At 51.8% G+C, this 26,403-nt stretch overlaps 2 protein-coding genes across 8 annotated transcripts in view; both read left to right on the forward strand.

Annotated features, from left to right (window-relative positions):
• Nucleotides 1-1,316: 1,316 nt before the first annotated feature.
• MARCHF2 (membrane associated ring-CH-type finger 2) lies at nt 1,317-13,293 on the forward strand. 6 transcript variants are annotated; one of them, XM_080828536.1, is made up of 7 exons: nt 1,346-1,454; nt 3,917-4,055; nt 4,277-4,376; nt 4,830-5,057; nt 8,875-9,070; nt 10,467-10,676; nt 12,494-13,293. In XM_080828536.1, the coding sequence occupies exons 4-7, from the start codon at nt 4,882-4,884 to the stop codon at nt 12,650-12,652; spliced, it is 741 nt and encodes a 246-aa protein (XP_080684662.1). In that variant the 5' UTR covers nt 1,346-1,454; nt 3,917-4,055; nt 4,277-4,376; nt 4,830-4,881; the 3' UTR covers nt 12,653-13,293. The 6 variants fall into 6 exon arrangements, with proteins under 6 accessions (XP_080684661.1, XP_080684662.1, XP_080684664.1 ...); XM_080828538.1 differs by having other exon boundaries at nt 3,917-3,938; XM_080828537.1 differs by lacking the exon at nt 4,277-4,376 and having other exon boundaries at nt 4,735-5,057.
• Nucleotides 13,294-17,017: 3,724 nt separating this feature from the next.
• Nucleotides 17,018-26,403, forward strand: part of HNRNPM (heterogeneous nuclear ribonucleoprotein M) — a 41,200-nt gene continuing 31,814 nt past the window's right edge. For both annotated transcript variants that reach the window (XM_080804344.1, XM_080804345.1), the window contains exon 1: nt 17,018-17,199. In XM_080804344.1, the coding sequence (XP_080660470.1) occupies nt 17,087-17,199 (113 nt within the window). In that variant the 5' untranslated portion in view covers nt 17,018-17,086. The remainder of the gene's footprint in view (nt 17,200-26,403) is intronic.

Below are 26,403 nucleotides of genomic sequence, written 5' to 3' on the forward strand. Positions count from 1 at the left end.
TTTCATTTTTAGGGCTATCTATACATTTTAAACTTTGTTTTATAATTATATACCATATTTTACATGGTTGTAAAGCCAAATCTATAAAACAAGGTATGTTTTTACAAGTCTAACTTGTATCTCTGTCCCCTTCCTCTACTTCTGCTAACCTTAAACAATGTTATGATTTATCTTTTCACTTTTGAAAAATAAAGCTAGTACAACACAACAGAATGTAACTGAGGTAACTGAATTGCTCTATATATTCCATAAAGGGAGGGGCAGGAGGGGAGAGGAGTACTGAGGCAATTCTCCATCCTACCTTGGACTCTGCAAGTACCTGAACTCCCTGCCTAGGATTCTTCTACCCTCTTCTCTCTTAGTTCCCTCTGTTCTGTGTCAGTTGTTAGTTCAATTGCTTCTTCCTAAAGGAAGTATTTTTGGACTTTCCAAATTATTCCATGATATGTCCTCCCCACACTTAATACAATTTATCATTTTTGTCATTAATAATTAATTACACAATCGGTTAATTCCCTAGATTAAGGCAACAATATTTGTCTTACTCAACCCTATGTCCCCAGAGCCTAGGACAGTGCCTGCCTCATAACAAGTCTTTCTTTCTTTTTTTTTTTTTTTAAGATTTTGTTTGTTCATTTGACAGAGATCACAAGAGGGGCAGGCGGAGAGAGAGGAAAGGAAGCAGGCTCCCTGCCGAGCAGAGAGCCCGATACGGGACTCAATCCCAGGACCCTGAGAGCATGACCCGAGCCGAAGGCAGAGGCTTTAACCCACTGAGCCACCCAGGCTCCCCCATAACAAGCCTCTTACTGATGTTTACTACACCTAGTGAATGAACTTATTACATGAATGAATGAGCAAGTGAATGATGAGTGGCGTTAGCTTCAGGCTTTTCCACGGCCCCCTAACTTCTCTAGACTATCGTGTTCCCCTCTGTAAAGTGTGATCATACGGTTCCTCTCTCTTCCCCTCCCAGAATTAATGAGAAGCATAAGGGAGGTGATGAACACTTACAAATCCCTTACCTGGGTGTCACGTTCAAGTCTGTAATGGTTAGCTAGCACTGGTCGTCGGCAGGTGGCGCCACCAACCCCGCTCGTGCCCCCTGCCGGGATGGGGCGGGGTCAGGATTGGGGGTGGAGCCGGAGCTGGGGGCGGAGTTAAGACGCGGCGGGGGCGGAGCCAGCAGCTGCGGCGCCGCGGGGCCTGTGCGGCCCAGGACGTCCCCGTCGCCTCCGGCCCCGCCTTCCAGGGCGGGACGTGCACGGGGATTGGCTAGTGCGGGCGAGAGGCAGTAGCCATTGGTCCGTGGCACCGTCGGCTCGGCGGGCGGTGTCCGGACGCAGGTGCCGGCCGGAGAGGAGCTAGCGGCGCTGACGGGACCGGCCGGGCCGGGACCGGGGCCGGGGCTAGCGGAGGGGCCTGCGCGGCCGCCCGGCCCGGCCGCGGGTCAGGTAGGCACGGGCGGGTCGGGGGGAGCGCGGGTCCGCGGGCCGGCCCCGGGTTCGAGGCCCGAACCTGGCTCTCGAGCGGGACGCTCAGGCTCAGACCCTCGGCCTCAGCCTTCCCCGGAACGGGGGATCGCAGTTCCCGTCTCGAGCACGGCGGGAGGTCCCCGAGGCCCGGCACACAGTAGGTGCCTCTCCGAGCCTCGGTTTCCCCTTCTGTGAAACCGGGTCATCCCAGCGCCAACCCGATGGGGCTTGTTGGGAGAATTCAGAAGGTGGTGGGCGAGGAAAGACCCTCGCACGCAGGAGGCTGTCGGTAAGCGCCTTCCCCAACCTCCTTCCCAGCGCGGCTCTGCCGGGAAGATAGTAAATATTATAATGACCCAGGTACTGTCTACAAAGGACTTGCTTAGCGGACTGCCTGGCTGTTAGTAGGTGCTCAGACCAGGGGAGCCAGAATTTATACGATTCGCTTATTTAGTCTTCTAGGGACCTTAATAGGTGGAAGTACTAGAAATGTTCCCTGTTACACAGATGAGGAAATTGAGGCTCAGAGAAGTCTTTTCCCTTGGGGCCATCCAGCAAAAGAGGGCAGAGCTGGGCTTCAACCTGGCCTCCAGTGCAGGGCCATGCAGGGACTGAAGGACACCCAGGAGCCACTCTCCGGTGAGCAAAGAGGAATGAATGCATTTCACAGCTCCACATTTCTTCTAAAAATAATAGCAGCATTTACTGCGCACTTACTGTGTGCCAAGCACTGGCTGTGACTTGTGTCCTCAAACCCTCTAATAGCTCTGTAAGCTGATGACAATAATCATGAAGAAGAGATAATATTTACTGACTTCTTAGTAATTAGGGGTGAATGAGCTGGGTATTGTTATGACCTCCATTTTACAGATGAGAAAACTGAGGCCCAGAGAGTGAAGCAGTTGGCGGGACTGGGCACTGTTAGGGCCCTCTGACTCCTCTCCGTATAGTTTCTTGCACGGAGGGAAAGGAGGCGGAGCAGGTTGCATTTCCCCTGCGCCCCCCACACCCACCCTCCGGGGGCCTAACCAAGGACAAGCTTTGCTGGAGGAATTGAGCCTCAAGGCTCCTTCTCAAGAAGTCCTTCAGCACAGTCCACCAGCTCCATCTTAACTTACTTAACAAAAGAGAAGGGTGAGGCCCAGAGAGGCAAAGTGTCTTGTCCCTGGACACACAGCATCAGTGACAGAGTCAAGACTTGAAAGAATCCAGGTCTTTGGAGTCCCAGAGCCACTCGCTGGACTAAGTTCAGATCTTGCTATGGTCCCTTCTTCGTGGTGTCATCTTGGGCAAGTAGCTGCCCCTCTCTGAGCCTCGGTCTCCTCACCCGTCAAATGGGGGTAATTATTAGACTTATGTCATAGATTAGTTGTGAAGACTCGGTGAAATTTATCCCCCAGGCACTGGGCCAAGTTCACTTGAGGCATCGGCTCACTCGCCCAGCCCAGCAGCCCCAGAGCTGAGTCCTGCCTTGAGTCTGGCTCCCTTCAAGCCCCGGCTTCTGTGGTTTGTGCAAACCTCTGGCCTCCAAACATCCCTGATTCCCACCACGGGCCCCGGAAGACCAAGGTGTGGGGGTCAGGAGGGTTCTTCTCCCTCCTTGCTCTTACAGAGAGCAGGGGCTGAGAAATGAAACAAAGCAACTTTGTGCCAGCCATGGCAGAGGGCACGTCCAACCCGGTCCCCTCTTCCCAGAGCTCACCGAGGGTGAAGAAATAAGAGCGCTGCAGGGAGGGGCACATTCCATGAACACAATAATGTGGTCACCAGTGGCACTTTGGCCAGTGTGGTCATGGAAGAGGGCCTCTCCGGGCAGGTGCTCTTTGAAGGGGACACTTAGGGCAGGTGTTTAGAGTTTAGCATTCAGCAAGCTTCTCATACCCAGCCTGCGGTGGTCCTAAACGAACTGTAGTTGCTGTCGTAATTCTGGTGATTTTCAGTCCTTGCTTTAGCAGATTTACTGGTGAGTTCCCTCCCCAACACCCAGGAAGAGAAATGGCAGAACTTAATATACAGGAACTGTGATGATGCTTGGAGTGCCCAATTCCCTGCGGGAAGGTTAAGGCTGATGCCTGGGGGCTGGGAAGAATGGAGTCCCCACTTCATGCACTCTCTTGGAGAGCCCAGAGGCTTCCCTGTTGACCTCTGAGCCGGAAGTTCCTCGGGAGGGACAGCCGTGTACACAACACGCCAGGCTCCTGTCACTGCTGCCCCGAGGATGTTATCTGGGCCATGCAGTCTTCCTCCCCGCTTCTCCTGCCTCGGGCCTGATATCTGCTTATCGGGGTGGCAACGACCCAATTGTGGAGGCTCCGAAGGGCACGGTGGGCCAGGAAGGCTTCTGGCTGAACTGTTCAGACGGTACTGATCATTGCCAGATGATGGCCTTGGTGCAAAGAGTTAGTCAATCACTTAGGCTGGCTTTTCCCCTTCTCTCTTAGGTGTCAGATTTGGCCAGCAGAGGTTGGTAAAATCTGCCTGGGGGGTGCCTCAGTGAGTTTGCTGGCGTCTCTGGACTGCAGCTCTTGGAGACAGAGGCTGGAGGATAAGACAGGCTCAGCCCAGGGACCCTGGCTCCAGGTTTGCTGTTGCCTCTCTTACTTCCAGGAAGTTCTCAGGGGAAACACACAAAGTCTCACTGGCTCCTTCTGGGTTGGGGGTGAAGACTGCCAAGGGTTCCTTTTGGTGGAGCAGACCCTAGGTAGGGGGTAGAGGGAAGAATAGTGCTGAAGCCCCCCACCCAGAGCAGACTTGAGGCCGCTCCCTAAGTCTCTGGTCATCTCCCACTGCTTCTCCTTGAGGACACGGGCACATTTTGGACCACGTGCTCCAGCAGGAACAGAGGCTGCCGAGAGCCCCCCAGCCTGCACCATTTTCCTGATGGCCTGACGAGTCAAGGAGGTATCAGATGATGTCCTGTCCTGGTCTGTTCGGCCAGGTTTCTAGCTCAGTTCTGCCCCACTCCAAGGCAGGCTCACATGCTCTGAGCCCAGCCCCAGAAATCCAGTCCATGGAGAACAAGTGTCTAGGTGGTTGGCAGGCATGGTTCTAGCCCAGGAAAGCCCCAAGCAGAGGGCCTGGCACACAGCAGGCACTCAGTACCTGTTCGGGGCTCTTACCGTGTCTGGAGATGTGATGCTGGGGGTGGCCTCCAAGCCTTGAGGGCTGGACCTGGCTGCCCTTTCTCAGGAGGCCCCTCCTGTGCATCAGGCCTGGGCTGAGTCGCAAGTAGCATCCCATTGAATCCCCCATTTTACAGATTGGGCAACTGAGGCTCCGAGACCTGGATTCGAATGCCAGTTGGTGTTTGGCTTGATAAACTTGCCCTTAACCTCCCTGCCGGCCTCTCCCCAGCCTCCTGGGACCATGGGCCTCGGGCCCTGAGGACATAGGGCTCCTTGTGGCCATGACGACGGGTGACTGCTGCCACCTCCCTGGCTCGCTGTGTGACTGCTCTGGCAGCCCTGCCTTCTCCAAGGTCGTGGAGGCCACTGGCCTCGGGCCACCCCAGTACGTGGCGCAGGTGACTTCCAGGGATGGCCGGCTCCTCTCAACTGTCATCCGAGCCTTGGATACGTCAAGGTGAGTGGCAACCGAGCAGGGGTCTTTGCTGTCACTCGCTTTACTCTCTGGGCCAAGTGATTTTCTCCCCGTCTGGGGTCAGAAATCCAGTTGTCTAGAGGGCCCAGGGGGGCAGACAAGCCAGAGAAAGGGGCCTCCGTCTTAACTGCCATGCAGACACAGAGGCCCGGGCTGGCCTCCTGGTTCTCCAGGAAAAGCGGAAATCCCAGGTTGCTGGGTGAAAGCTGGAGATTAGACCGTGGGGAGCAGCTCCTAGTTTGGAGAAACGTGATAAGGGAGTGATTCACGGTACAGGCTGCGGATTCACAGCACCGGCACTCAAATCCTGCCCCGCAGCCCCTCTCCTTCTGGGACCCGGGACAAGTTCCTTTACCCCAGTCTCTTGGAGATGGGGACACCTTCCTCATTGCATTGTTCCGAGAGTCCCTTGCCGTGTGGTCCACCTCCGGTGTCTGTCCACAGGTTTGCCACCTCATCTGCCTTTGATAAAAGTAGTTAAGCCCCAGTGGGGCCTTCCAGACCCCCCTGTGAGCTACCCCTGCCTGGTCTGCCCTTCTGTCATCGCTTCTGAGGAAAAGAGCTTGAAGTAAACCCTTCAAATCTGAATCTGAATCCATTTTAACTCTTTGGGATTTCAGACACAAATCGGGATCCGTTCTCCCTCATTCGGATTTAAAACAGCCACCAGCTTGGCTAAGGGAACGAGACTCTGGGGGATGTCTTTTTCTTTTTAATTTTTCAAGCGTTCTGGCGTTGCCATTGGGTTTATCTACTGAGATTTCATTCCTAGGTTCTTTTCCAGGTTTTGGGGGTTTTTTTGTGTTTTTTTTTTTTCATTGTGGTAAAATATAGATAACCTAAGGGGTGCCACTGTAACCTCACACTGTTGGGCAGCCACCCCCACCACCCGTCTCTAGAACTTTCTCTTCTTCCCAAACTGAACCTCTGTCGCCCTGAAGCACCGACTCCCCGCCCCCTCCCCCGCCCTGTGCCCTCCATGGCCTCTCTGTCTCTGTGAATGGGACTCCTCCAGGGAGCTCCTGGGAGTCCACAGTATTCGTCTTTCTGTGACTGGCTGGTTTCACCGAGCTTTGCGTCATCAGGATTCACCCGTGCTGTGGCTTGTGTCAGAATTAAGTCATAAGCTGTTCATTCCAACATCAAAAGAAGCCCCTGGGAGACCTCGAAGTGCTTTGGAGGGAGCTCACTGCCATTCACCCTCCAAGTCTTTGCCGGGCGTCACTTCCTCCCGGAAGCCTCGCTCGAGCCCAGATGATATGGCGGGTCTCCTAGGCCTCCTCTGGGGTGTGGGGTTTTATGCCCGCATCCCCTTCAGTGCTCTTGAAGGCAGGACAGAATCTGTGCTGGGTAAGCCAGGCTGGGAGCGAGGGGACATTTGGTGGGCAGGGGGTCTAGGAAGAGGCTGACCAAAGCTAGCGTCTCCCTACATGGGGTGTCTGAGGGGCACTAAGTGCCATCCCCACTTCCCCACCCTCCCTCCTGACACCTGGGAAAACCAAGGCCCAGAGGGAGGCAGATACCCGCCCATGTCCCTGAGCATTGCTGAGGCTTAAACCTAGGGCTCCTGCTGGGGTGGGAAGAGGAGAAGCTCGTTCAGTCCCACCAGCTAGTCTTGCAGTCCTCAGAAACAGGACAAGTGGCAGGGAGCAGAGAGTCCCTCTGTGACCCCACGGATGGTCAGGACAGCCATGCCCCCGAGACCACTAGGCCCTCCCGATCTGCTCCTTGGCCTCTTTGCTCATGGCTTCTCCCCTCTGAATTTTTTTTTTTACCTTTCTTTTTAAAGTCATCTGTCCCCAGCATGGGGCTCGAACTCATGACCCCAAGATCAAGAGTCGGCCACGGGCCCCTCCCCTCTGAGTTTTGATCCCGCTCATCCCGAACCTGCCGAGGCCGAGGACCCGGGCAGATCCATCCTCCCAGAGAGAAGGCTGCTGTTTGCCCGCAGTGTTCTCATCCTTCAGCCTTTGGCGCTCTGCGCACCAGTCCCAGAGCGAGCCCAGGCCATCCTCGAAGCTTCCCAGAGCATTTCTGTACCCCCGACACTTCCCCTGCTGCCTCTCCCACGTGGCTTCTGCCGGCTTCTTCCTTGCCCACACTCTCCTTTCTCTTGCTCTTGGAGTGTGCCCTGGGCAGCCCCGCTGAGGCTCCCCACCTCCACCCCTGGCCCATTCCCTTCTCATCTGTGCCGTTTGCGCTATTAACCTGCCAGAATTTCATGAGTGAAGTCCCTTTCTCTCGTCCTGCCTCCCGGAACAGGCAGCATAGCATAGCCGTTAGGGGGGCCTCAGAGCAAGACGTCCTGGGTTCACACCCCGGCTTCGCGGGCTACTAGCTGTGTGAGTTCACGCACGCGGGGTCACCCCTTGGTGCCTCAGTTTCCCCATCTGTGAAAGGAGGGCAAAACGGCACCTTCCTCGCAGGTTCCTTGGGAGAATAACGGATTCGTCCACGTGCTGCACTTGGAACAGGGCCCGGTCCTTAACAAGTGCTCGGCAAGAAGTCAGGTTTCGTTTTGTTTTGTCTTCTCTGAAGTGGCTTTTCCAAAAAAAGTAGGGTTCCCTGGGACAAACCCCAAACTGACACGGCTCTTCCTCAAGGTTCTCGTCCCTTCCCCTTCCCGGGGTTGGCTTCCGGAGCAGGGATTCCTTTCCTGTTAACTCTGGGCGGGGGCGCTGTGGGATCAGGGTGGAGCCCCGTACGGCCTTTGACATGGTGGGGGACGGCAGAAGGTAGCCGTGAGGGGTCCGCTCGTGGTTTTGGCTTCAAAGCAGCCACAGCAGGGGACGCTGAGGAGAGGATAGAAAATAGTTTCGGAGGGGAAACTGCTGTTATCTGGAAAGCAGCCCTCCTGGTCTGCCTCCTTTGAGTGTTCCTGCGGTCCAGTCTCCGGGCAGAAACGTCTGGAAAACAATGACTCATGTGCTGGGCAGCCTCTGCACCCACTGAGGCCACACCCCCAGCCCTGAGCTGCCCCAGGAAGCACCCGGTATCCCCAGAGAGCAGGCTGGGGCTGAGGCTTCCCTGAAGCAGCTTCGTGTGGACGTTTGTTATGTCTTCTGAGCCCACCTAAGACACAGGAGCAGGGGAACTACTCTCCCTGGATGCACAGGTTTCTCAGGTAGCGTGGCCTTCAGGTGCGGCTAGATCCAGAGCCTGGGGTGGTGTCCTTGAGAATCTGTCCTTCCCTGTCGCTTGGCTCTGCTTTTCTCTGCTTGGCACCATTCGCAGACTCCATGTGGGGACCAGACGCTGCCATCGGCTCCTGACTTACATCAGCCTTGCTGTCTCTAGTTCTGGAGTTGGAGGGGTGGGGGTGGGAAGAATTTCAGGAATTAATTCACAGTGACTCTGATTGCTTCACATATGCCTTTCCCTGAATCAGGCCCGGTGACCAGGGGTGTGTGGTGTTCTAACTGGTCAGGCCTGAGGTCATCAGGGGTGTTGTCAGCTCTGCTCTAGTCCTCGAGGACCAAGAATTGTCAATTGCCCGGGACAGTTAAGGGAGTATTGCAGGAAAAGGAGGAGCAAATGTTAGATGGGCGTGTATAAGAGGTGCTTACCCTGGGCCAGAAATGGGCCACAGGAACCCAGGGAGGGAGCACATGGCTACAGTTTTGGGAATTTGGGAGAGCTTTACAAAGGAAAGGAGGTCTGGAGCTGGGCGTTGAAGGATGAGTAGGAGTTTGCCAAGTGGCGGCAGAGGGGCAATGCTGAGCTTGTGATCCAGCGGGTGGCGGAGCAGGCATAGGCAGGAGGTTTGCTTATTAGTCATGTGCTCTGTCTCTGTGTCTAGCGATGGTCCCTTCTGCCGGATCTGCCACGAGGGAGCAAATGGGGAGAGCCTGCTCTCTCCATGTGGTTGCACTGGCACGCTGGGTGCCGTTCACAAAAGCTGTCTGGAGAGGTGGCTTTCCTCGTCCAACACCAGCTACTGTGAGCTGTGCCACACGGAGTTTGCAGTGGAGAAGCGGCCCCGACCCCTCACAGAGGTATGCTTGGGAGCCCCAGGTTGGAGCAGGCAGAGGGAAGGCAGACAGGCCTAGGGCCGGAGGAGGGGACTGCCCAGGAGTATCCTTCTCTATAGAGTGGACCGCTTTCCCCACCTCCTCCCCCCATGGTAGATTCTGCAGATGGGGGTGAGGAACCAGGCCTGAGACCCTGTTCCCCCTCCCTGTTCAGTCACCCCTAAAGTTGAGACCTGAAGAGTGAGGAGTCAGTAATGCCAAGGACCCGACTTGGGGAAGGGCGGACCTGGCACAATGCACAAGTGCAAAGGCCCTGAGGCCAGGGAGAGTTTAGCATTCCTGATGAAGCCTGGGTGGCTGGAGTGGAGCGAGTTACCGGAGATGACCACGGCAGCTACTCTGGGCTTTGTGGGCTCTGCCCAGGAGCTTAGACTTCAGCCTGAGTGGCATGGGTCAGGACTGAGATGAGCATTCTCGGGTGTGGTGGGTGCCACACTGCCCCCCAGAGCTCTGCTGGCTGCATGGATGCCCTCTGGACTCTTCTGGGCCTGACTTAGAAAGGCCTCTGGCCTGCCCAGGAGGGACGGTGGGGGGGCCCTGGGGGTGGGATTTAGGAGAACAGTGAGGTGTGGGAGAGGCAGCACCCCTCTCTCCTTGCCCTTGCCCTCCAGCCACACGGGCCTCCTCCCTGCTCTATTTTGTCCAGGCCACACACTCCCGAATCAGGGCCCTGAACCAGGGCCCCGCATTTGCTGCTCTGCTGCCTGGGGTACCGTCCCCACCCCCCCTTCCCCCTGCCCTTCTCCATGTGGCTGCTTCTGCTCATTCGGTTCAACTCACGGTCCCCTCCTCAGCAAGGCCATCCCCTCCCCAACCATGCACCCCATTTCATACCTCTTGCATCAGCCCGGGAGCTCCGGGAGGGCAGGGACCCTTCTGTTCTGCTCACCGGAATTACCATAAGCGAAGCCCACTTCTCTCGCCCCTTCCTCTGCTGCGGGCCATGGAGCACAGCATCCACGGGCACACGGGCCCTGCGGCCAGACCCCCCTGCCGGACCCCTCCGCACCCCGGCTTGCAGTCCTGGCTCTGTGGGTGACTAGTTGTGTGACTAGTCGTGTGAGCTGGCACAAATGAGTCCGTCCCTCTGTGCCCTCTCAGTTTCCCCCATCCGTACAGTGGGGGCACCTAGCAAGGACCGGGAGCTCATTGTAGGCTCAGTAAGTATGTGAAGGAAGGAGAGGACAGAGGGAGACACCCCGGAGGAGGCTGGTCCCGCGGGACCCACCCATCCCCCCTGCCGGGTCTGCAGGCAGAGACGCAAGGCCTGGAGGTCCCGCGCCCCATCCCTAGGCCGGGGGTCTGGTGGGAGGGCCGTGTGAAGCCCACTTCAGCAGCTCCTCCCCGCACCCCCCTGCAGTGGCTGAAGGACCCGGGGCCTCGGACAGAGAAGCGGACGCTGTGCTGTGACATGGTGTGCTTCCTGTTCATCACGCCGCTGGCTGCCATCTCGGGCTGGCTGTGCCTGCGCGGAGCCCAGGACCACCTCCGGCTCCACAGCCGGCTCGAGGCCGTGGGGCTCATCGCCCTCACCATTGCCCTGTTTACCATCTATGTCCTCTGGACGCTGGTGAGTGGCTGCCGGCTGGAGGCATCTGGGGGTCTCTGGCTTAGGGCAGGCAGGCCAGGGGTTTGGGCAATGGCTTGGGGGCCTCCCTGCCTGCCTCCGCCTCGTTGTGCCTCTGCCCGGGGGGAAGCAATTCCTGGCATCTCATGGAGCTCCACATTCTGAGCCCAACCAAGGGCCAGGGAAGCCACGAGTCAGGGGTGAGCTCCGCTCCTGAAAGATGAGGGCGCCTGACTGGCAGTGTCGAGCGCAGGCCTGGCCTTCCACAAGCCCAGCAGGACCAGCTGGGGTCACGGGAGAGGGAGGGCAGGAGGATGAGAGGAAGAGCGAGCCCAGAAGAGTGGGAGCGAAAGAGCAGGAGGAGGAGAAGGACAGACAGACAGGAAGCGAAAGAGATGAAGAGGGAAGGCCACTGGGATCGAGAGGGACTGGCCTGGCAGCCGTTAGGACCCTCGCCCAGAGAGGAGCCCCCCAGTCTCACCTCTTAGGGATAACCACTGTTGTCTAGCTGTGGGAGCGATCCCTTCTCAAAAAGTATTGCGTATCCACTAACAGTTTTGTTTTTTTTCTTAAATGCAAACAGCATGAAACCATACCTACGGCTTCAGAGTCTGCTTGCTTTCACTTTGCTAACGTCCTTTAAAAAAAAAAGGCAGCCACCCAACAGTTATTCATGGTCTGGATGTACAGTATTTATTTAACTAATCCCTTTTGACGGACACCGGGATTCTTATGTTTTCTTCCCCTTCCTTTTTTTTTTTTTTTTTTTTTTTTTGCTGTTATGAACAGTGCATTGAGCACCACCTGTGCAAATGCCTTCTTGGAACTTGCTTGATGAAAGACTATGAACCAATGACATTGGTTTAAAAAAATTTTTTCTTTATAGACTATATTGGGTCAGTTTCAGGTTCACAGCGAAACTGAGAAGAGGATACACAGAGTTCTCGTATATCCCCAACCCCATCCCCATCCCTAGCCTTCCCCACTATCAATGTGCCACCAGAGGGGCCCCTTTGTTAGGATAGAGGGACATACATTGACACATCACTGTCCTCTAGAGCCCGTGGCTTCCATTACAGTTCATACTTGGTGCTGTACATTCTCTGGGGTTTGGACAGATGGAGGATGAATGTAGCCATCATTATGGTATCCTACAGAGTAATTCCACTGCCCTAAAAGTCCTCTGGGCTCCCTCTGTTCTTCCCTGCCCCCCACCCCCCAACTCCTGGCACCACTGGTCTTTGTGTCGTCTCCATAGTTTCATCCTTACAGAATGTCACAGAGTTGGAATCAGATAGTGTGTAGCCTTCCAGACTGGGTTCTTTCCCTAGTAACCTGCATTTGAGGTTCTTCCATGTCTTTTCATGGCCAGAGAGCTCATTTCTTTTTAGCACTGGCTAATATTCCCTTGTCTGGGTGTCCCACGGTTTATCTGTCCACTCATCTCCTGAAGGACTTCTTGCTGGCTTCCGAGTTCGGGCAGTTCTCTGACCGGTGACATTTAAACCCTTCCAAGAAGCTGTCCCACTTCAGTCCCACTCTAAGACAAACAGAAAGGGAACTCCTTGCTCCGTGCCGCCGGCCCCTGCACTTTGCAGGGTCCCAAATGCTGGTGGGGAGTTTTCCCTGGAGAGTGAACGAGTGTGTGTACGCGGTCCAAATGAGAAATGTATGAATGCTGTCTCTGTTTCTGGAAGCAGGAGCCTGGCCCTAGTTTGGGCCAAAGCAGGTGCCACCTGGACTCAGCTTCCCTCCCCTGGGGGCGGAGACCAGCGCCTGGCATTCCCACCCCACCCCACCCCCCCACCCCCGCCCTGCAGGTCTCCTTCCGCTACCACTGCCAGCTGTACTCAGAGTGGAGAAGGACCAACCAGAAAGTTCGCCTGAAGATCCGTGATGCAGACGGCTCTGAGGGCGCGCAGCACTCCTCACTGGCAGCTGGACTCCTGAAGAAGGTGGCAGACGAGACACCAGTGTGAAGGCTGGGCTGGCAGGGCCGGAGGCAGCTGGTGACGCCCCGGTATTTGGAAGGACGAAACCGCCCGACCCTTCCTGCACGGCCGGAATGCTTCTTAGGCCAAGAGACACCAAGCGGAGCTGATTTCTGTGATCCCACATGAAGATATTCTCCAGTTGTTTTGCACACTGTGGTACATGAGGACGGATGGACGTGGTCCTGAGCTTCGGACAGAGCAGGCCCCCTGATCTCGTTCTGAGGTCCACCCGGCCCCCTTGGGGGCCAGCAGCCACGGCCATAGGTGAACCAGGGCGCCCACGGGGCTGGGAGGTTCCGCAAGCTTCTTGCGCTTCTCTGCACCTGGCAGGCTCGCTTTCCTGGCACCCCTTGACTTTATAAAGTTGCACTGCGTTTCAAAAACCCACCCTGAATGAATAAAAGGAGCCCTTGCTGGACAAAATGGACTTGTCAGTTACATTTCTGAGGCGAGGCCTCGAAGGGAGGCACCTGGGACCTTCAGGGCATCGGGTTAAAGAAACAAAACGGACCCTCAGCTGGTTTTGAGGGGCCTGTTGTGTACGCCCGGAAGACGCAAAGCCGGAGTTTTCAAGCAAAGAGCAGGTGGCAGGGTCATATAATAAATGATTTCAAGTAAATACACGTAAGAAGAACAGTTTCCATCTGCTTTGCATCTAGAGCGGGCCAGTTATCATGCGGGCCCTCTCACACTCTGAATCACTAACGTCCGTACTTAGCGAGGGTGACCAGTGTCTGAGCCTTCGCAGGTGTCCTCCCTCCGCCCATCCTCAGCGGCAGGAATGGCTCTTACCCCCATTTTACAGAGAAGACCGAGGCTCAGAGCAGGGAAGCTTTTGTCTGAGGCCCCAAGGCTCTAGGAAGCAGAGTTAGGGTTGACCCTCGGGGCCACGCGGGTCTAGTGCTGAGCGTTCTGCGTCCCCTTCCCGGGGGACTCGGGAAAAGCAGCAGAATACAGTCATGCTAGCAGCGGCATTCACTTCTTGAGCTCTTTCTGAGCTTTCTACATTTGAGGGTTCCCTCCATGGGGCCACAGTTATGACTCAGAACAGATCCAAAAGGTGGGCTCCGGGGCTCTCTAGTGAATCCCATTTGCAGATAAGCAAACAGAGGCTCAGAGCAGTGGGCTTACTCACCCAAGGCCACACATCCCTGATGGGCCCAGCACAGTGTCTGGTGTTTTCTCTTGTTTGCTGCATCAGTGACTGTCGGGTGTGTGGCTCACCCGGAGAGGGAGGAAAACCCTTTCTGCCATAGGTAGATAATGGGGAAGCCAGCCTGGCCACTGGGCGGGGAGGAACAGCAAAGGGCAAAAGGCCTCAAGGCTGGAAACTATGCGGCCCAGGGGAGGAGCAGCAGAGCCGCTGAGCAATGCTTGGAGCCCTGTAACTGAGGGGCAGAGGGGCAGATGGATAGATGAGTGGGCCTCGGCAGGCTTCTGGGGGCCTGCAGAACAGTTTCATACCCAAGTACCTCAGCTCGGCTGGCAATCAGGGCCCTTCTAACCTCCTGTAGCTTTTTATGCCACGCATTTCTGGCACCCACCTCTCACGGGCTGACTTTGGAATGTGCTGTCCCTGGAGACAGTCCTGAGGCCCCAGAATGTGCCATCGTGAAAAAAAGATCCTTTGCAAATCTCTTCTAACGCTTTTTGTGTGTGTGTGTTAAAGATGTATTTACTTGGGACGCCTGGGTGGCTCAGTTGGTTAAGCAGCTGCCTTCGGCTCTGCTCATGACCCCAGCATCCTGGGATCAAGTCCCACATGGGGCTTCTTGCTGGGCAGGGAGCCTGCTTCTCCCTCTGCCTCTGCCTGCCACTCTGCCTGCCTGTGCCCCCCTCCTCTCTCTCTGACAAATAAATAAAATCTTAAAAAAAAAAAAAAGATTTACTTGAGAGAGAGAAAGAGAATGCATGCGCACATGAGCTGGGGAGAGGAATGAGGGAGTCTCATGCAGATTCCCCGCTGAGCAGGGAGCTCGATAGGGGGCTGGATCCCAGGACTTGGAGATCATGACCTGAGCCAAAAACAAGAGCTGGACACTTGACCACTTAACCAACCGAGCCACCCAGATGCCCCTCGTCTCATACTTTTAATTATAGTGAGGAGAAAATTGCAGTTTGGTTCTAGGCAGTCTTTTTTTTTTTTTTTTTAAGATTTTATTTATTTCATTTGACAGACAGAGATCACAAGTAGGCAGAGAGGCAGGCAGAGAGAGAGGAGGAAGCAGGGTCCCCGCTGAGCAGAGATCCCGATGTGGGGCTCGATCCCAGGACCCTGAGATCATGACCTGAGCCGAAGGCAGAGGCTTAACCCACTGAGCCACCCAGGTGCCCTTAGGCAGTCTTTAATGACCCCTAACCCTAGCAAAAGAGAGAGCAAGTCTTGGGCTCAGAGCTGTTGGCAGTACAGCATGACTGAATTTGTACTTTATTTTTTTTTTTAAGATTTTGTTTATTCATTTGAGAGAGAGAGAGCATGAGCAGGGGGAGAGGCAGAGGCAGAGAGAGAAGCAGACTCCCCACTGAGCTGGGAGCCCGATGTGGGGCTCGATCCCAGGACCTGGAGATCATGACCTGAGCCGAAGGCAGCCACTTGACTGAGCTACCCAGGCACCCCTGAATTTGTACTTTAATGGCATCACCCTCTTATTTTTTACAATAAGCTATTTATATCAAGTTTCCAGTATGTAGTGTGATGTAAGGCAAAATTTAAAAACATATTTAAGGGGAAAAAGTGTCAATGAAAGGAAAGTATGAGCAAAATCATAGTTCAGGAGATGGCAAGACCCAGGAATGTGGGCAGCATTGGGTTAAGTCAACCAGCCCATAGAAACCTAGCCTGGAAGTTTGTCTCCTCAACCAAGGCCTGGCTCATTCCTGATTTCCGATTATACTCACTGCAGGAGAGGGATTGTATAGACAGGTGGCCTCTTGTCCCTGCTGCTTTGCATTTGGACTCTTCTCCCTCATTCTGACAGACTACTGGGGCCTCTTCCATCATCTCTGAGCCTCGCTGAGCAGGCAGATTCAGAGGTTGGTGAGGCTCCATCTGTCCCAGGGACCCCTTGAGTCTAGCAGAAGTCTAAGGGCGAGGAAAGTAAGCTTGGATACCTGTGCAGTCCCAGGAGAAGACCTGGCGTGCACAGGGGGAATTTAGTAGAGCAGGGAATTTAGTAGAGCAGTAGAGCTGAATTTAATTTAGCTGAGGTGGGTGTGGGGGGAGGAGATCCTTGAAGATGGTTGATAGAAGGAAATTCTATGAGACAGAGGAGTTTGGGGAGTACATGGGAATGGGGCCTACCCTCTGTGTCAGGCTGGGCTGTTGGAGTTCATCTCTGGGCCTGGAATTCTCAGTCTGGGTCAGAATCGCCAGGCCACATTACGCAGCTAGGATGGTGTGGCAGATGAGATATTCCCCCAGAGCCTGTTGATACGCAGCCATTCTGTGAGAGAGGGGGTAAAGAAAACTCAACCTTTGTAAACCTAGAGAGAGTTCGGTGGTTGAGTGGGAGCTTCTCCAGGATCCAGTGAACCATTTCAAAGTTCCAGAGACACTGGGGAGCGGGGTGCTGTGGGGAAAGGGAGCTGGAGGCTTCTGAACGTTTTCCCCGGCTCTGGCTTCTTCCCAGGCCAACATGGTTGCCCCAGGACACAACCGTTAGCGCCCTTGAAAACCTGTTTCTGGACAGAGCTGAGTCTTCAGGACAAAAGGATCCAGGGGCAGGCAGAAAGGAGCCACCCTTAAGGTTAATGGACTCGTCTGGCCAGTGACTAATTTCTTCTATCATGTTGGGATTCTTGCCTGTTCATTCACTCAAGAAACATCCATGAGCACACACTAAGTCCTCAGCTACATGTTTCGGTTTTTGGTTAATGAACTCAGTGAGAGGAACTTAGGCCATGAACTCCGCACCTAGGAGCTCCCAACCTGGCGGGGAGACAGGCCAGACAGAGCCCAGGTATTCTTGGTGCAGGATGATACCAACTTAGGCAGAGAGCATTTTGCACAGCAGTCTTGTCTGGCCCCGCCGGGGTCCTAGGGAACTCCTTTATATTCTAGTAAACAAAACTTTCGCGGCTTCTCTGCGCCAGCTGTGATTAGAGTGGAAGCTGGGAGTGAGTAGGTCCCTGTAGGGAGTTGGGGGGTGCCTCCCCTCCCCGACTTCGAGACCGGGGCGGGGAGTATCGTAGGTACCTAACGCAAATCGTTTGCGGTAATGAATGAATAACAGCTGCCGGTCCGCGCTTGCGCGTGGCGGGGGCGTGGCCCCGAGCAGGGGCGTGGCCCGTGGCGGGAGGGGACGAGGCGGGAGCGGGCCGCGGCGCGCGCAGGCGTTACTGGTCGCGCCGAGTCACGTGAGCGCGCAGGCGCAGCGGCTCGCATCCCGCTCCCTCACACAAAGCCCAGACGCGGAGAAAATGGCGGCAGGGGTCGAAGCGGCGGCCGAGGTGGCGACGGCGGAGACCAAAATGGAGGAGGAGAGCGGCGCGCCCGGCGTGCCAAGCGGCAACGGGGCTCCGGGCCCGAAGGGGTGAGTATTCCACGGCTCCCTGTCCCGGGCCCGGCACCTTCGCGGCGGCCGGCGGCTGGCGGCGGCTCCGTTAGGTCTGTTGCTGGCCTCCCACCGGCGCGGCCGCGGCCCGGGCCTTCCTAGCCCGGACGGCCTGTGGGGGCGGCCTTGGCCGTGAGGAGTGAAGCCGGGCCGCCCCGTGAGCGCCTCAAGGATCGCCCTCTCGTCCCAGGACGCGGACCTCGGCTCCGCTGGCCCGTGCAGGCCGGGCCCGACGCCGAGGCCTGAGGCCGGGCCCCTGCGCACGGGGATGATGGCGCGGGTTCGGGAAGCCGGGGAGTCGCGGAGTCCGCCGCCCGCTAGCCTGTCGAGTGACCTTGGGTTGAGTGGTTTCACAACTCCCCTCCCCTACCGCCCCGGGTCTCAGTTTCGCGATCCGTAAAGTGGGGGGAGGGGAAGGCGTGCGCGCGCAGCAGTTCGCGCGCGGTGAGCCCCGGTAAACGGCAGCCGGGGCGAGGCGGTTAGGTTTCGGCAGGGACCTCGAGGCCGGTTCGGGGCGCCACCTCTTCCTTTTCCCCTCCCCCGCCCCGCGGGGAGTGCCTCGGTCGGAACCGCCGCTAGCCCCATGCTTTGGCCCGGACTCGAGTCCCTCGCGGCGTCCCTCGCGCCTCCCAGGTGCGCAGTAGGTAATTGTAGAGAGTTCGCATCTGCTGCTCAGTGTTCACCCTTAGAAACAACCAAACAAAGGGTGGCGGGGCGGGAAGAAAGCTCCTCTTCCGTGTTCCAGGGGCAGATTTTTCTGCCGGCGACTTGCGAACTTCGTCACCTTTTCTAGTCCAGCATAGGGCTCTGTCTTGGGGTTCCTGGTTTTTCAAGTTTAATTAAAGCTTTAACGCATCATCTTGTGTCCCCGTGAGACCCAGCCATTCCGATAGCAGTCACCTGAAAGACGCGGAGAGACGTGGCTACAACCTACAGCTGGGAGGAGAGGGGACGCCTGGGCGCACAGTTGATTTTCTACAAATTGTTTAGAGATGGTGGTAACATACGTAACATACGATTTACAGCTTTAACCGTTTTTGATTGTGCGATTCAGTGACGTGAAGCGCATTCACAGTGTTGTGCGACTATCATCCCCTGTCCCCGTCCCGAACTTTATCATCTTCCCAAACTGGAGCGCTTACACATGAGCTTATTCTCCCTCTTTCCGCAGCTGCTGGTCACCTCTGTTACAGGCTTCTGTCTTTTATGAATTTGCCTTCCCACAAAGTTTTAGTGTGCATAATTAGAGTTTGTGGAGATTGAAAGGTTATGCGGTTAAATTGGCTTTATGTGAATGAGCATTCAGTAAATACTGGCTTTGTTAAACTTTTTCTCCTTAGGTGGGGAGGAACAAAATACCATGGTTACTGGTCCTGAGAAATCAACAGAAAGGCATCCTGGAAGTATTCCCAACACTTTGCTATTGAAAACTGGGAAGAGATGTGCTTATGTGGACTTTTTTCATCATCTTTTGGGGAGCCTAGTGGGATTTCTGAGGGCCATTTTTGGGGGCCTTTAAGATACATTTATTTCCGGTGTTTCTTTTTTCTTTCAAAGCATTTATTACAGGATGAAGTACTGCTAGAACCGGGTTAGGTGGTAAGTTTGGTTATAGATTATAGCGGCTGGGGTACGTTTTTCAGATTTCCCTTTTTCCACTGTTCATTTTCAGGTAGTCATTTTGTGGCTGATTCACTTAACATGTGCACGGTTAGAAAGAACCCAAAGATATTAGAGATAAAATAGCCTTGTTGAAAAGAACCTAGAGCCTAGGACTGCCTAATCCTGGATATTTTGGGGAGATAGTAACATTTAGATCTATTTTGTAGGGCTTGTGGATTTTTTATTTATTTATTTTTTTTGGTATGAGGAAGCTCTTCAAACAGCTCTTTAGAATAAAGCCCTGACCCAGAGGAGGAAGCAATTTACATTTCTGTCGTAGGGTAATTAGGGTGTGATAGAAGTAAAAGGAGTTACCTGCCGGGAAGCCTGGAGGGCCCACGTCCCTCCAACCTAACCTGCTGGCGGGCCAGGAGGTGTACCTTTGGTTGGAGAGGGATGAAAGATGATTGGGGAGAGGCTGAGAGGAGAGTGTCAAAGACTAGGGATTTGAGTATATGCTTTGCATATTTGTAAAAAACTGAAGCTGCTGTGGCACTTAATGCTAAAACACTGGGAGCCAGCTGGTGGGCAGTGAATTCCAGGCTAAAGAATCTAGATTTTTATCTTCAAAGCCTTTGAGGGATGGGAATTGAGTGAAACTTAGTTCTTCTGACCCGTGCGTCCCAGGAGTGGAGCATGAGCAAGCAGGCTTGATTGAGGACCACAGATAGGAAAGCTTATTTTTCAGTTCATTTTTTTCTGGGTGTGGGAGGTGGATTTGTTTTATTTTGATGAGAAATCTTCCATCTAAAAGGCAAATAAGATTCAGAGTTAAGAGTATATTTAGTTGGGGAAGAAGTATTCATTGTAGAGGATTACTCGAGGGTTTAGGTGTGTGTCTGTCTGCCCGCCCCCCCCCAATAAGTGAAGGTTGCACCATATATTTAAAATCAGTGACTTAACCTATTCCTTTTCTAGATTAAACTTGTGACTGAATCGGAAAATTGAGAGATGGAGGTTATTTAAAAATAAAAAATTGTATTTAGTATAGATTGCCAGGGAGGTAACATTGTGATAACTCTGTTTTAGAACTGAGAAAAAATTTTTTAAGCAATTGAGAAAACTTGGATTAAGGAAATTTACTCAGAAACTAGGGGTGACCGTCTAGACTCTTAAGGTCCTAGTTGCTTCCACAGTGCTATCCTGGTAACCTCTCTAAACACAGTCATAGAAAGTATTTTATTTAAACCACATTCTCCACTTTGCAATGATTTGAGTGTCTGCTGTACTTTAAAAAGTGACTGTATACTTGGTAAAGGATTTTTGAAGCACAGTAGATTTTGAACTGAACTTCAGAGAGGGTTCTGTATTATTTGAATGAATGCTGCCAGCTCTTGACTTTGACTTTGCTCTTTGGTTTTATTCATGGCTAGGCGAAGAGATACTAGTCTGCAAAGATTAGGTTGTTTGTTTCATGGACTCTCCCATGATCGTGTTTTACAGTCACAGAGTTGAAAGCATTGAATTGCTCCTTTGGGCAGTCCGTAATGAGTACAGTGCCTAAGCGTCCTCAGCCACCACCCTGGTGGGCTTGTTTTAATCACTATGTAAAGGTAGAAGACTAGGAATGGATCAGTTCCCCTGAAGAAAATTACTGGTACAGAAATATATCCGTGCCCCAGTTACTGGGTGCCAAGTTGTCTTTAAACCTATAGGTGTGGATGGTCATCTCCTTTTACAGAGGAAGGAGCTGAAGCCTAGCAAAGACCATGGTGTTGCTGTATAGACCTGGGTTTGTGGTGCTTAGTCAGTCACCTGTAGTGCTGCCCCTTTGGATATTGTGCTGGACATTTACCAGACTGCTTTTTGTTAGGTTGTTTGTTGATTCCCACAGCGTTCCTAGGGGCTACCCTGGATACAGGTTATGCTGGTTTTGCTGGTAAAGAAACAGGTACGGAGCGTGAGTTGCAAGGATGGTTGAGTGGTGGATCTGGAGCTAGAAGAGTGCCAGGACTAGTGCTCTGTGCGCTAAGTGCATTAGAGAGCTTGGGGCCTGACATAAGGGATGAGTCTCAGGGGGCTTGTGGGGGGAGGAGGAGTCTTTGCTCTCCGGAGAGGTGATCAGGATTTCAGGGTGTTGGGAGTTGCCATTTCAGACTATACTCTTCATTGAAAAACTGAAAGTGGTGAGAATATTGAACTCTGTGAAGCGTAAGAGGGGTTAGGGATTCAGCAAATGGAGCAGTTTTTGTGGAGCAGGAACTGTTTTTATAGTTGCGGTGTTTAGGTACAGTATGATTCTTGTTCAGTGGAGCAGTGACGTGAAAAAATGGATTTTCAAAGAATGCAGTCAGTGAGTGAAATAGTTCCCAAGCCGTATTAGACATATTTCATTTTCATGACTTGGAGGTATTTACAGATATTTTAGGCTTGTGTTTTGATGTATCGTGAAATAGGTTGATAGACTGTTAGAAAAAATTTTTATTTCTGTTCGGTCTACTTAGACCTTAAGGTGGATGATTGGGTGCCAGAATAGACAGTGTTCATTGGCAGTTGGGAATTGAGAGCCAGTTAGCAAGGAGAGCATCAGTAAGAGATTAGCTGGCCTAGGTAGGTCTCTTATTGTGGTTTCCGTTGCTTTGAAAGATTCCATATTTGATACTTTATGTTGGAGTTACATAAGTTATTGGGTCAGGTTTGAAATTTAATGAACATAAGTAGAAACTTAAAAAATTATATTGTATTCTTGGCACAATAAGCTGTACATAATGGAAATGTGCAGCATAAGTGTCAATATTATGAATCCCTCACTGAGTCAAGGTAATAAATATGTCCATGATCCCCCGCAATTTTTTCTCACTCTGTAATCTTCTCAGTCCTCTGTTTCTCCATCCCCAGGCAGCATTTGTCCCCAGGGGACATTTGGAAGCATCTTGGAGATATTTTTGATTTTTACCTTCAGGACTGAAGGATTGATTGGGTTTCTACTAAGATCTCTCGGGTACAAGTCTGGGATGCACGTGGCAGACCCACAGAGCAGAGCTGTTGTCCCAGAATGTCTGTAGTGCTGAGGTTGAGAAACCCTGCTGTGGATTAATTTGCCAGATTAGATTTTCTCAAATAGAAAATTTTATATGATGGTATCATACTGTATTGTAACCCTTTTGGTTTCTTCGAGTGTTTCTTGTTGCATGTAGTTGTTGCTTTTTGTTGCTGAGTAGTATTTCAATTTATGGATCTACTACAACTTCGTTTTTCATTTTCTTGTTTAGTACATAGATAGCTGGGTTTGGGACATTACAAATAGTATTGCTGTGAACACTTAAGGTTCAAGTTTTTGTATGGATATACACTTTACTTTCTCTTGAAAAAGTATCTAGCTGCAGACGATTGGGTCTTACGGTAGGTGTGTGTTTAACCTTTTTAATGTCTATAATTTGGGGTGTTTGGGATTGAGCAATTTTGTTAATGTTGTCAAAATATAATTTAAAAAATGTACTTCTTGGGGCACCTGGGTGGCTCAGTGGGTTAAAGCTTCTGCCTTTGGCTCAGGTCATGATCTCAGGGTCCTGGGATAGAGCCCCATATCAGGCTCTCTGCTCAGCGGGGAGCCTGCTTCCCTCTCTCTGCCTGCCTCTCTGCCTACTTGTGATCTCTGTCTCTGTCAAATAAATAAATAAAATCTTAAAAAAAAATGCACTTCTTAGGGGCACCTGGGTGGCTCAGTGGGTTAAGCCTCTGCCTTCGGCTCAGGTCATGATCTCAGGGTCCTGGGATCAAGTCCCACGTGGGGCTCTCAGCAGGGAGCCTGCTCCCCGGCTGCCTCTCTGCCTCTCTGCCTCTCTGCCTCTCTGCCTCTCTGCCTCTCTGCCTCTCTGCCTCTCTGCCTCTCTGCCTCTCTGCCTCTCTGCCTCTCTGCCTCTCTGCCTCTCTGCCCCTCTGCCCCTCTGCCCCTCTGCCCCTCTGCCCCTCTGCCTACTTGTGATCTCTGTCAAATAAATAAAATCTTCAAATCACATGGAAACAAACTAAAAAAAGCTACGTACTTTAAAAAATTTTTTTGGAGTTAAGTGTTATAAATATCTTAGGGCTAGAGAAGACTATTCCCCAAATTTTATCCTGAAGACAAATGAGAAAATGGGATTGGATATTTCATTTTATTTTACTTTTTTCAGATTTTTATTTATTTGGCAGGGAGAGGGAATACAAGCAGGGGGATTAGGAGAGGGAGAAGCAGGCTTCCCATTGAGCAGGGAGCCAGGGTAACCTAGTGCGGGGCTTGATCGCAGAACCCTGAGATCATGGCCTGAGCCGAAGGCAGACGCATGATGACATTTTTATTTTACTTAAAAAAAAATTTTTTTTTAAAGATTTTATTTATTTGACAGAGATCACAAGTAGGCAGAGAGGCAGGTGGGGGTCAGGGGAGCAGGACCCTGGGATCATGACCTGAGCTGAAGGCGGAGGCTTAACCCACTGAGCCACCCAGGCGCCCCTGGACATTTTTAAAAATGAACTTTTCAGGATACCACTCTTAGAACTCTTGTTAGCTGTATTTGAATATGTACATTGAGTGAGATATCTTTGAGGGTGGTTTACAATTCTGTGTTAAGAAGGATTAATGATATAGAGATTATTTAAGAAAAAATACAATTTTAGAAGGGGCACCTGGCTGGCTCAGTCGGTAGAGCATGTGATTCTTGATCTCAGGGTTGTGAGTTCAAGCCCCACATTGGGCATAGAGATTACTTAAAAAAAAGAAAAAAAAAAAGAAAAGGTTGCTGGTGATCGCTGAGTTTATGAAAATGTAAATTTTTTCAGAAGCTGGAAGTGACGAGATAGTTCTCACTCCATTTACTTGGGATGAAGCTTCTCAGACAGTGAGAATGATTAGCCAGAGAAGGATTTGGGTAGAGTGCTGTGCTCACATCTTGGACATAATCCATCTGAGCTGCTTTCTTGATGGTGAGCCATGTGATGTGGATTAACCCCAAACCAGATCCCCAGCTTCTGTGGTTAGACTGGGTAGCTAGCCTGTTCTTAGCCATAATTATCTACAGAATGTGGGCTGGACAGTTTGTTACCTGCTTTGACTGTAATTGGTTATTTATATATTTTGTAACTGATAGATGACGTAAGCAGGTCTGTGAAAACACAGACTGGGATTATTACTGTGTCATGGACCTTCTGTCAGAATAATGGTTTTTAATGTAATTATAGAGTGTGTGGGTTTCAAAAGACCAGTTATATTAAAGTAACTTTTCTATCCACAGACCCTCTCTGGAGGTCCATGGTTGATGCTCTGCATTTTATGAATTTTTACTAACACTTGCCTTCTTATCTGCCAGGAGCAAGAGACACGTTGGCAAATATGCTCTGTTTGGCAGACTTTGGTGTGGAACTTTTATATGGAGTAGACAGGTGGCCTCTGTGATGGTTGAGGGTTTCCTTTGAGATCTGCTTGTGCTGTGCAGCCAGACTGAGGAGGATCTGTTATTAACTTGGGGTAGACCGAGTAGAATTCTAGGAATTTGCGGATTACGGTAGCTGTATCCCTCCATATCTGCTAGCCTCTGTGAAGGAAGTCTGTTTATTGCATGTTGATATGTGTGAAATCATGAGGAAACTGCCTTCCTTACTTTTGCCTAGGAGGATACCTTCACTGGGTTACCACTTGGAACCCTTGTGTTTGGATAGGAGGGACCAACAGGGGAGAAAAGAAAACCCCAAAACCTTGGGGCTACAAAAAGTTGCTAACTTTAAAAATTTTCCAAGTGGAGTGGCTGGCTGACTTAGTTGGTAGAGCATGTGACTTTTGATCTCAGGGTCCTGAGGTTAAGCCCCACATAGCTTACTTTAAAAAAAAAATATTTTTTAGCTCCAAGTAAATATGTTACAAGAACAAAGTCCTCTAGCTGTCATCTCGTATTTGAACATTACCTCTCCCACACAAGGAAGACATATCCTAGAATAAATATCAGCCCTTTAATTAAATAAAGGTAGGCTTATAAATCATTAATACCATAATCTTGGCTTTTTGTTTTTCCATTTTTTTTTTTTAAAGATTTTATTTATTTGTTTGACAGACAGAGATCACAAGTAGGCAGAGAGGCAGGCAGAGAGAGAGGAGGGAGCAGGCTCCCTGCCGAGCAGAGAGCCCGATGCGGGGCTCGATCCCAGGACCCTAGGATCATGACCTGAGCCGAAGGCAGAGGCTTTAACCCACTGAGCCACCCAGGCACCCCTGTTTTTCCATTTTTGTCATGGATCACAAAGTCTCTGCTCGGCTCTGTGGTTTGGGAGTTACTGGATTTTCACCGGTGGAAAGCATAGGGGTTGGGAAGCAGAAAGTGCAGGACACAGTGCAGGAAGTGGAGGAACTTCCTGTGTCTGCCAGATCCCCAGTTGTTCCTGGTCACCTCTCACAGGTGTCTGCCTGTGGTCACTGCACCTGAGTGGGCAGCTCATGGAGGAGCTTCACTTGGCCCCCCCTTGCGTGGTCCCTGGCTGCATGCAGCGATCTGTTTCTCTGTGCTGTGGCCTAGGCTTCCAGCCTGACGTCTGGTTCCTTGCTTTTGGAAGTTTGCTTTTCTTCTGAAACTTATGTCATGTGCTAACCTAAACCGAATTTGTATCTGTGGAGCTTAGAAATGAAGTGTTAGTGTGGAGATGCCAGACACACAAAGGTAAAGAATATTACAGGTAAAGCCATGCCGAAAAAGCAGGCAGCCTTAGCTGAAGGTGGGATCTTTTCCTGTGTATTGTCTTACCTATTTGGGTTGGTTAGACTTCAGTTTTCCTAGGGTTGTATAGAAAATGGCTTTTTTTCTGGTAAAAACAAAACAAAAACTTTCTTAATTGTGGTAAAATATCTATATAAAATTTGTCATTTTAACCATTTTAAGTGTATAGTTTAGTGGCAGTAAGTGCTGTGTTGTGCACTGTACCACTATCCATTTTCAGAACTTTATCATCCCAAACAGAAACTCTCATCCGTGAAACAGTAACTCCCCATTCCCACCTCCCCCAAGCTTCTGGTAACCTCTCTTCTGTCTCTGTGCCTGGCTTATTTTGCTTAGTATAGTGTTTTCAGACTTCATCTGTGTTGCAGCAGCTATCAGCAAGCATTTCATGCCTTTTGTGGCTGGATAATATTCCATTGTATGGCTATACCACATTTTCTTTATTCTCTTCATCTGTTGGTGGGCACTTGGGTTGTTTCCACCTCTTGGCAATTAAGAAGAATGCTGCTGTTGGCGCACAAGTATCTGCTCCTTCACTTCTTTTGGATCTGTACCCCAGAGTGGAATTGTTGGGTCATATGGTAATTATGTGTTCTCACTTTTTGAGTGACTGCCCAAATTTTCTATAGTGGCTGCCCCATTTTATATTCCTATTTAAAAAAAATTTTTCCCCCCCCAGAACAAAAAGATAGTTTTCTTCGTGAAGTTAAAATTGGTTGGGCCTATAGGCACCAGCTCATTTCTGTTCCATGTAGTCTTGCAAATCTTCCCTTCTCTTTTCCTGTTTCTGGCATGAAGTTAAAGCACTTTGGGCCAGGAGTTGGCCTCTTTTCCCCAT

The sequence above is a fragment of the Martes martes genome (genome assembly GCF_963455335.1).
Source record: "Martes martes genome assembly, chromosome: 1".
NCBI lineage: Eukaryota > Metazoa > Chordata > Mammalia > Carnivora > Mustelidae > Martes > Martes martes.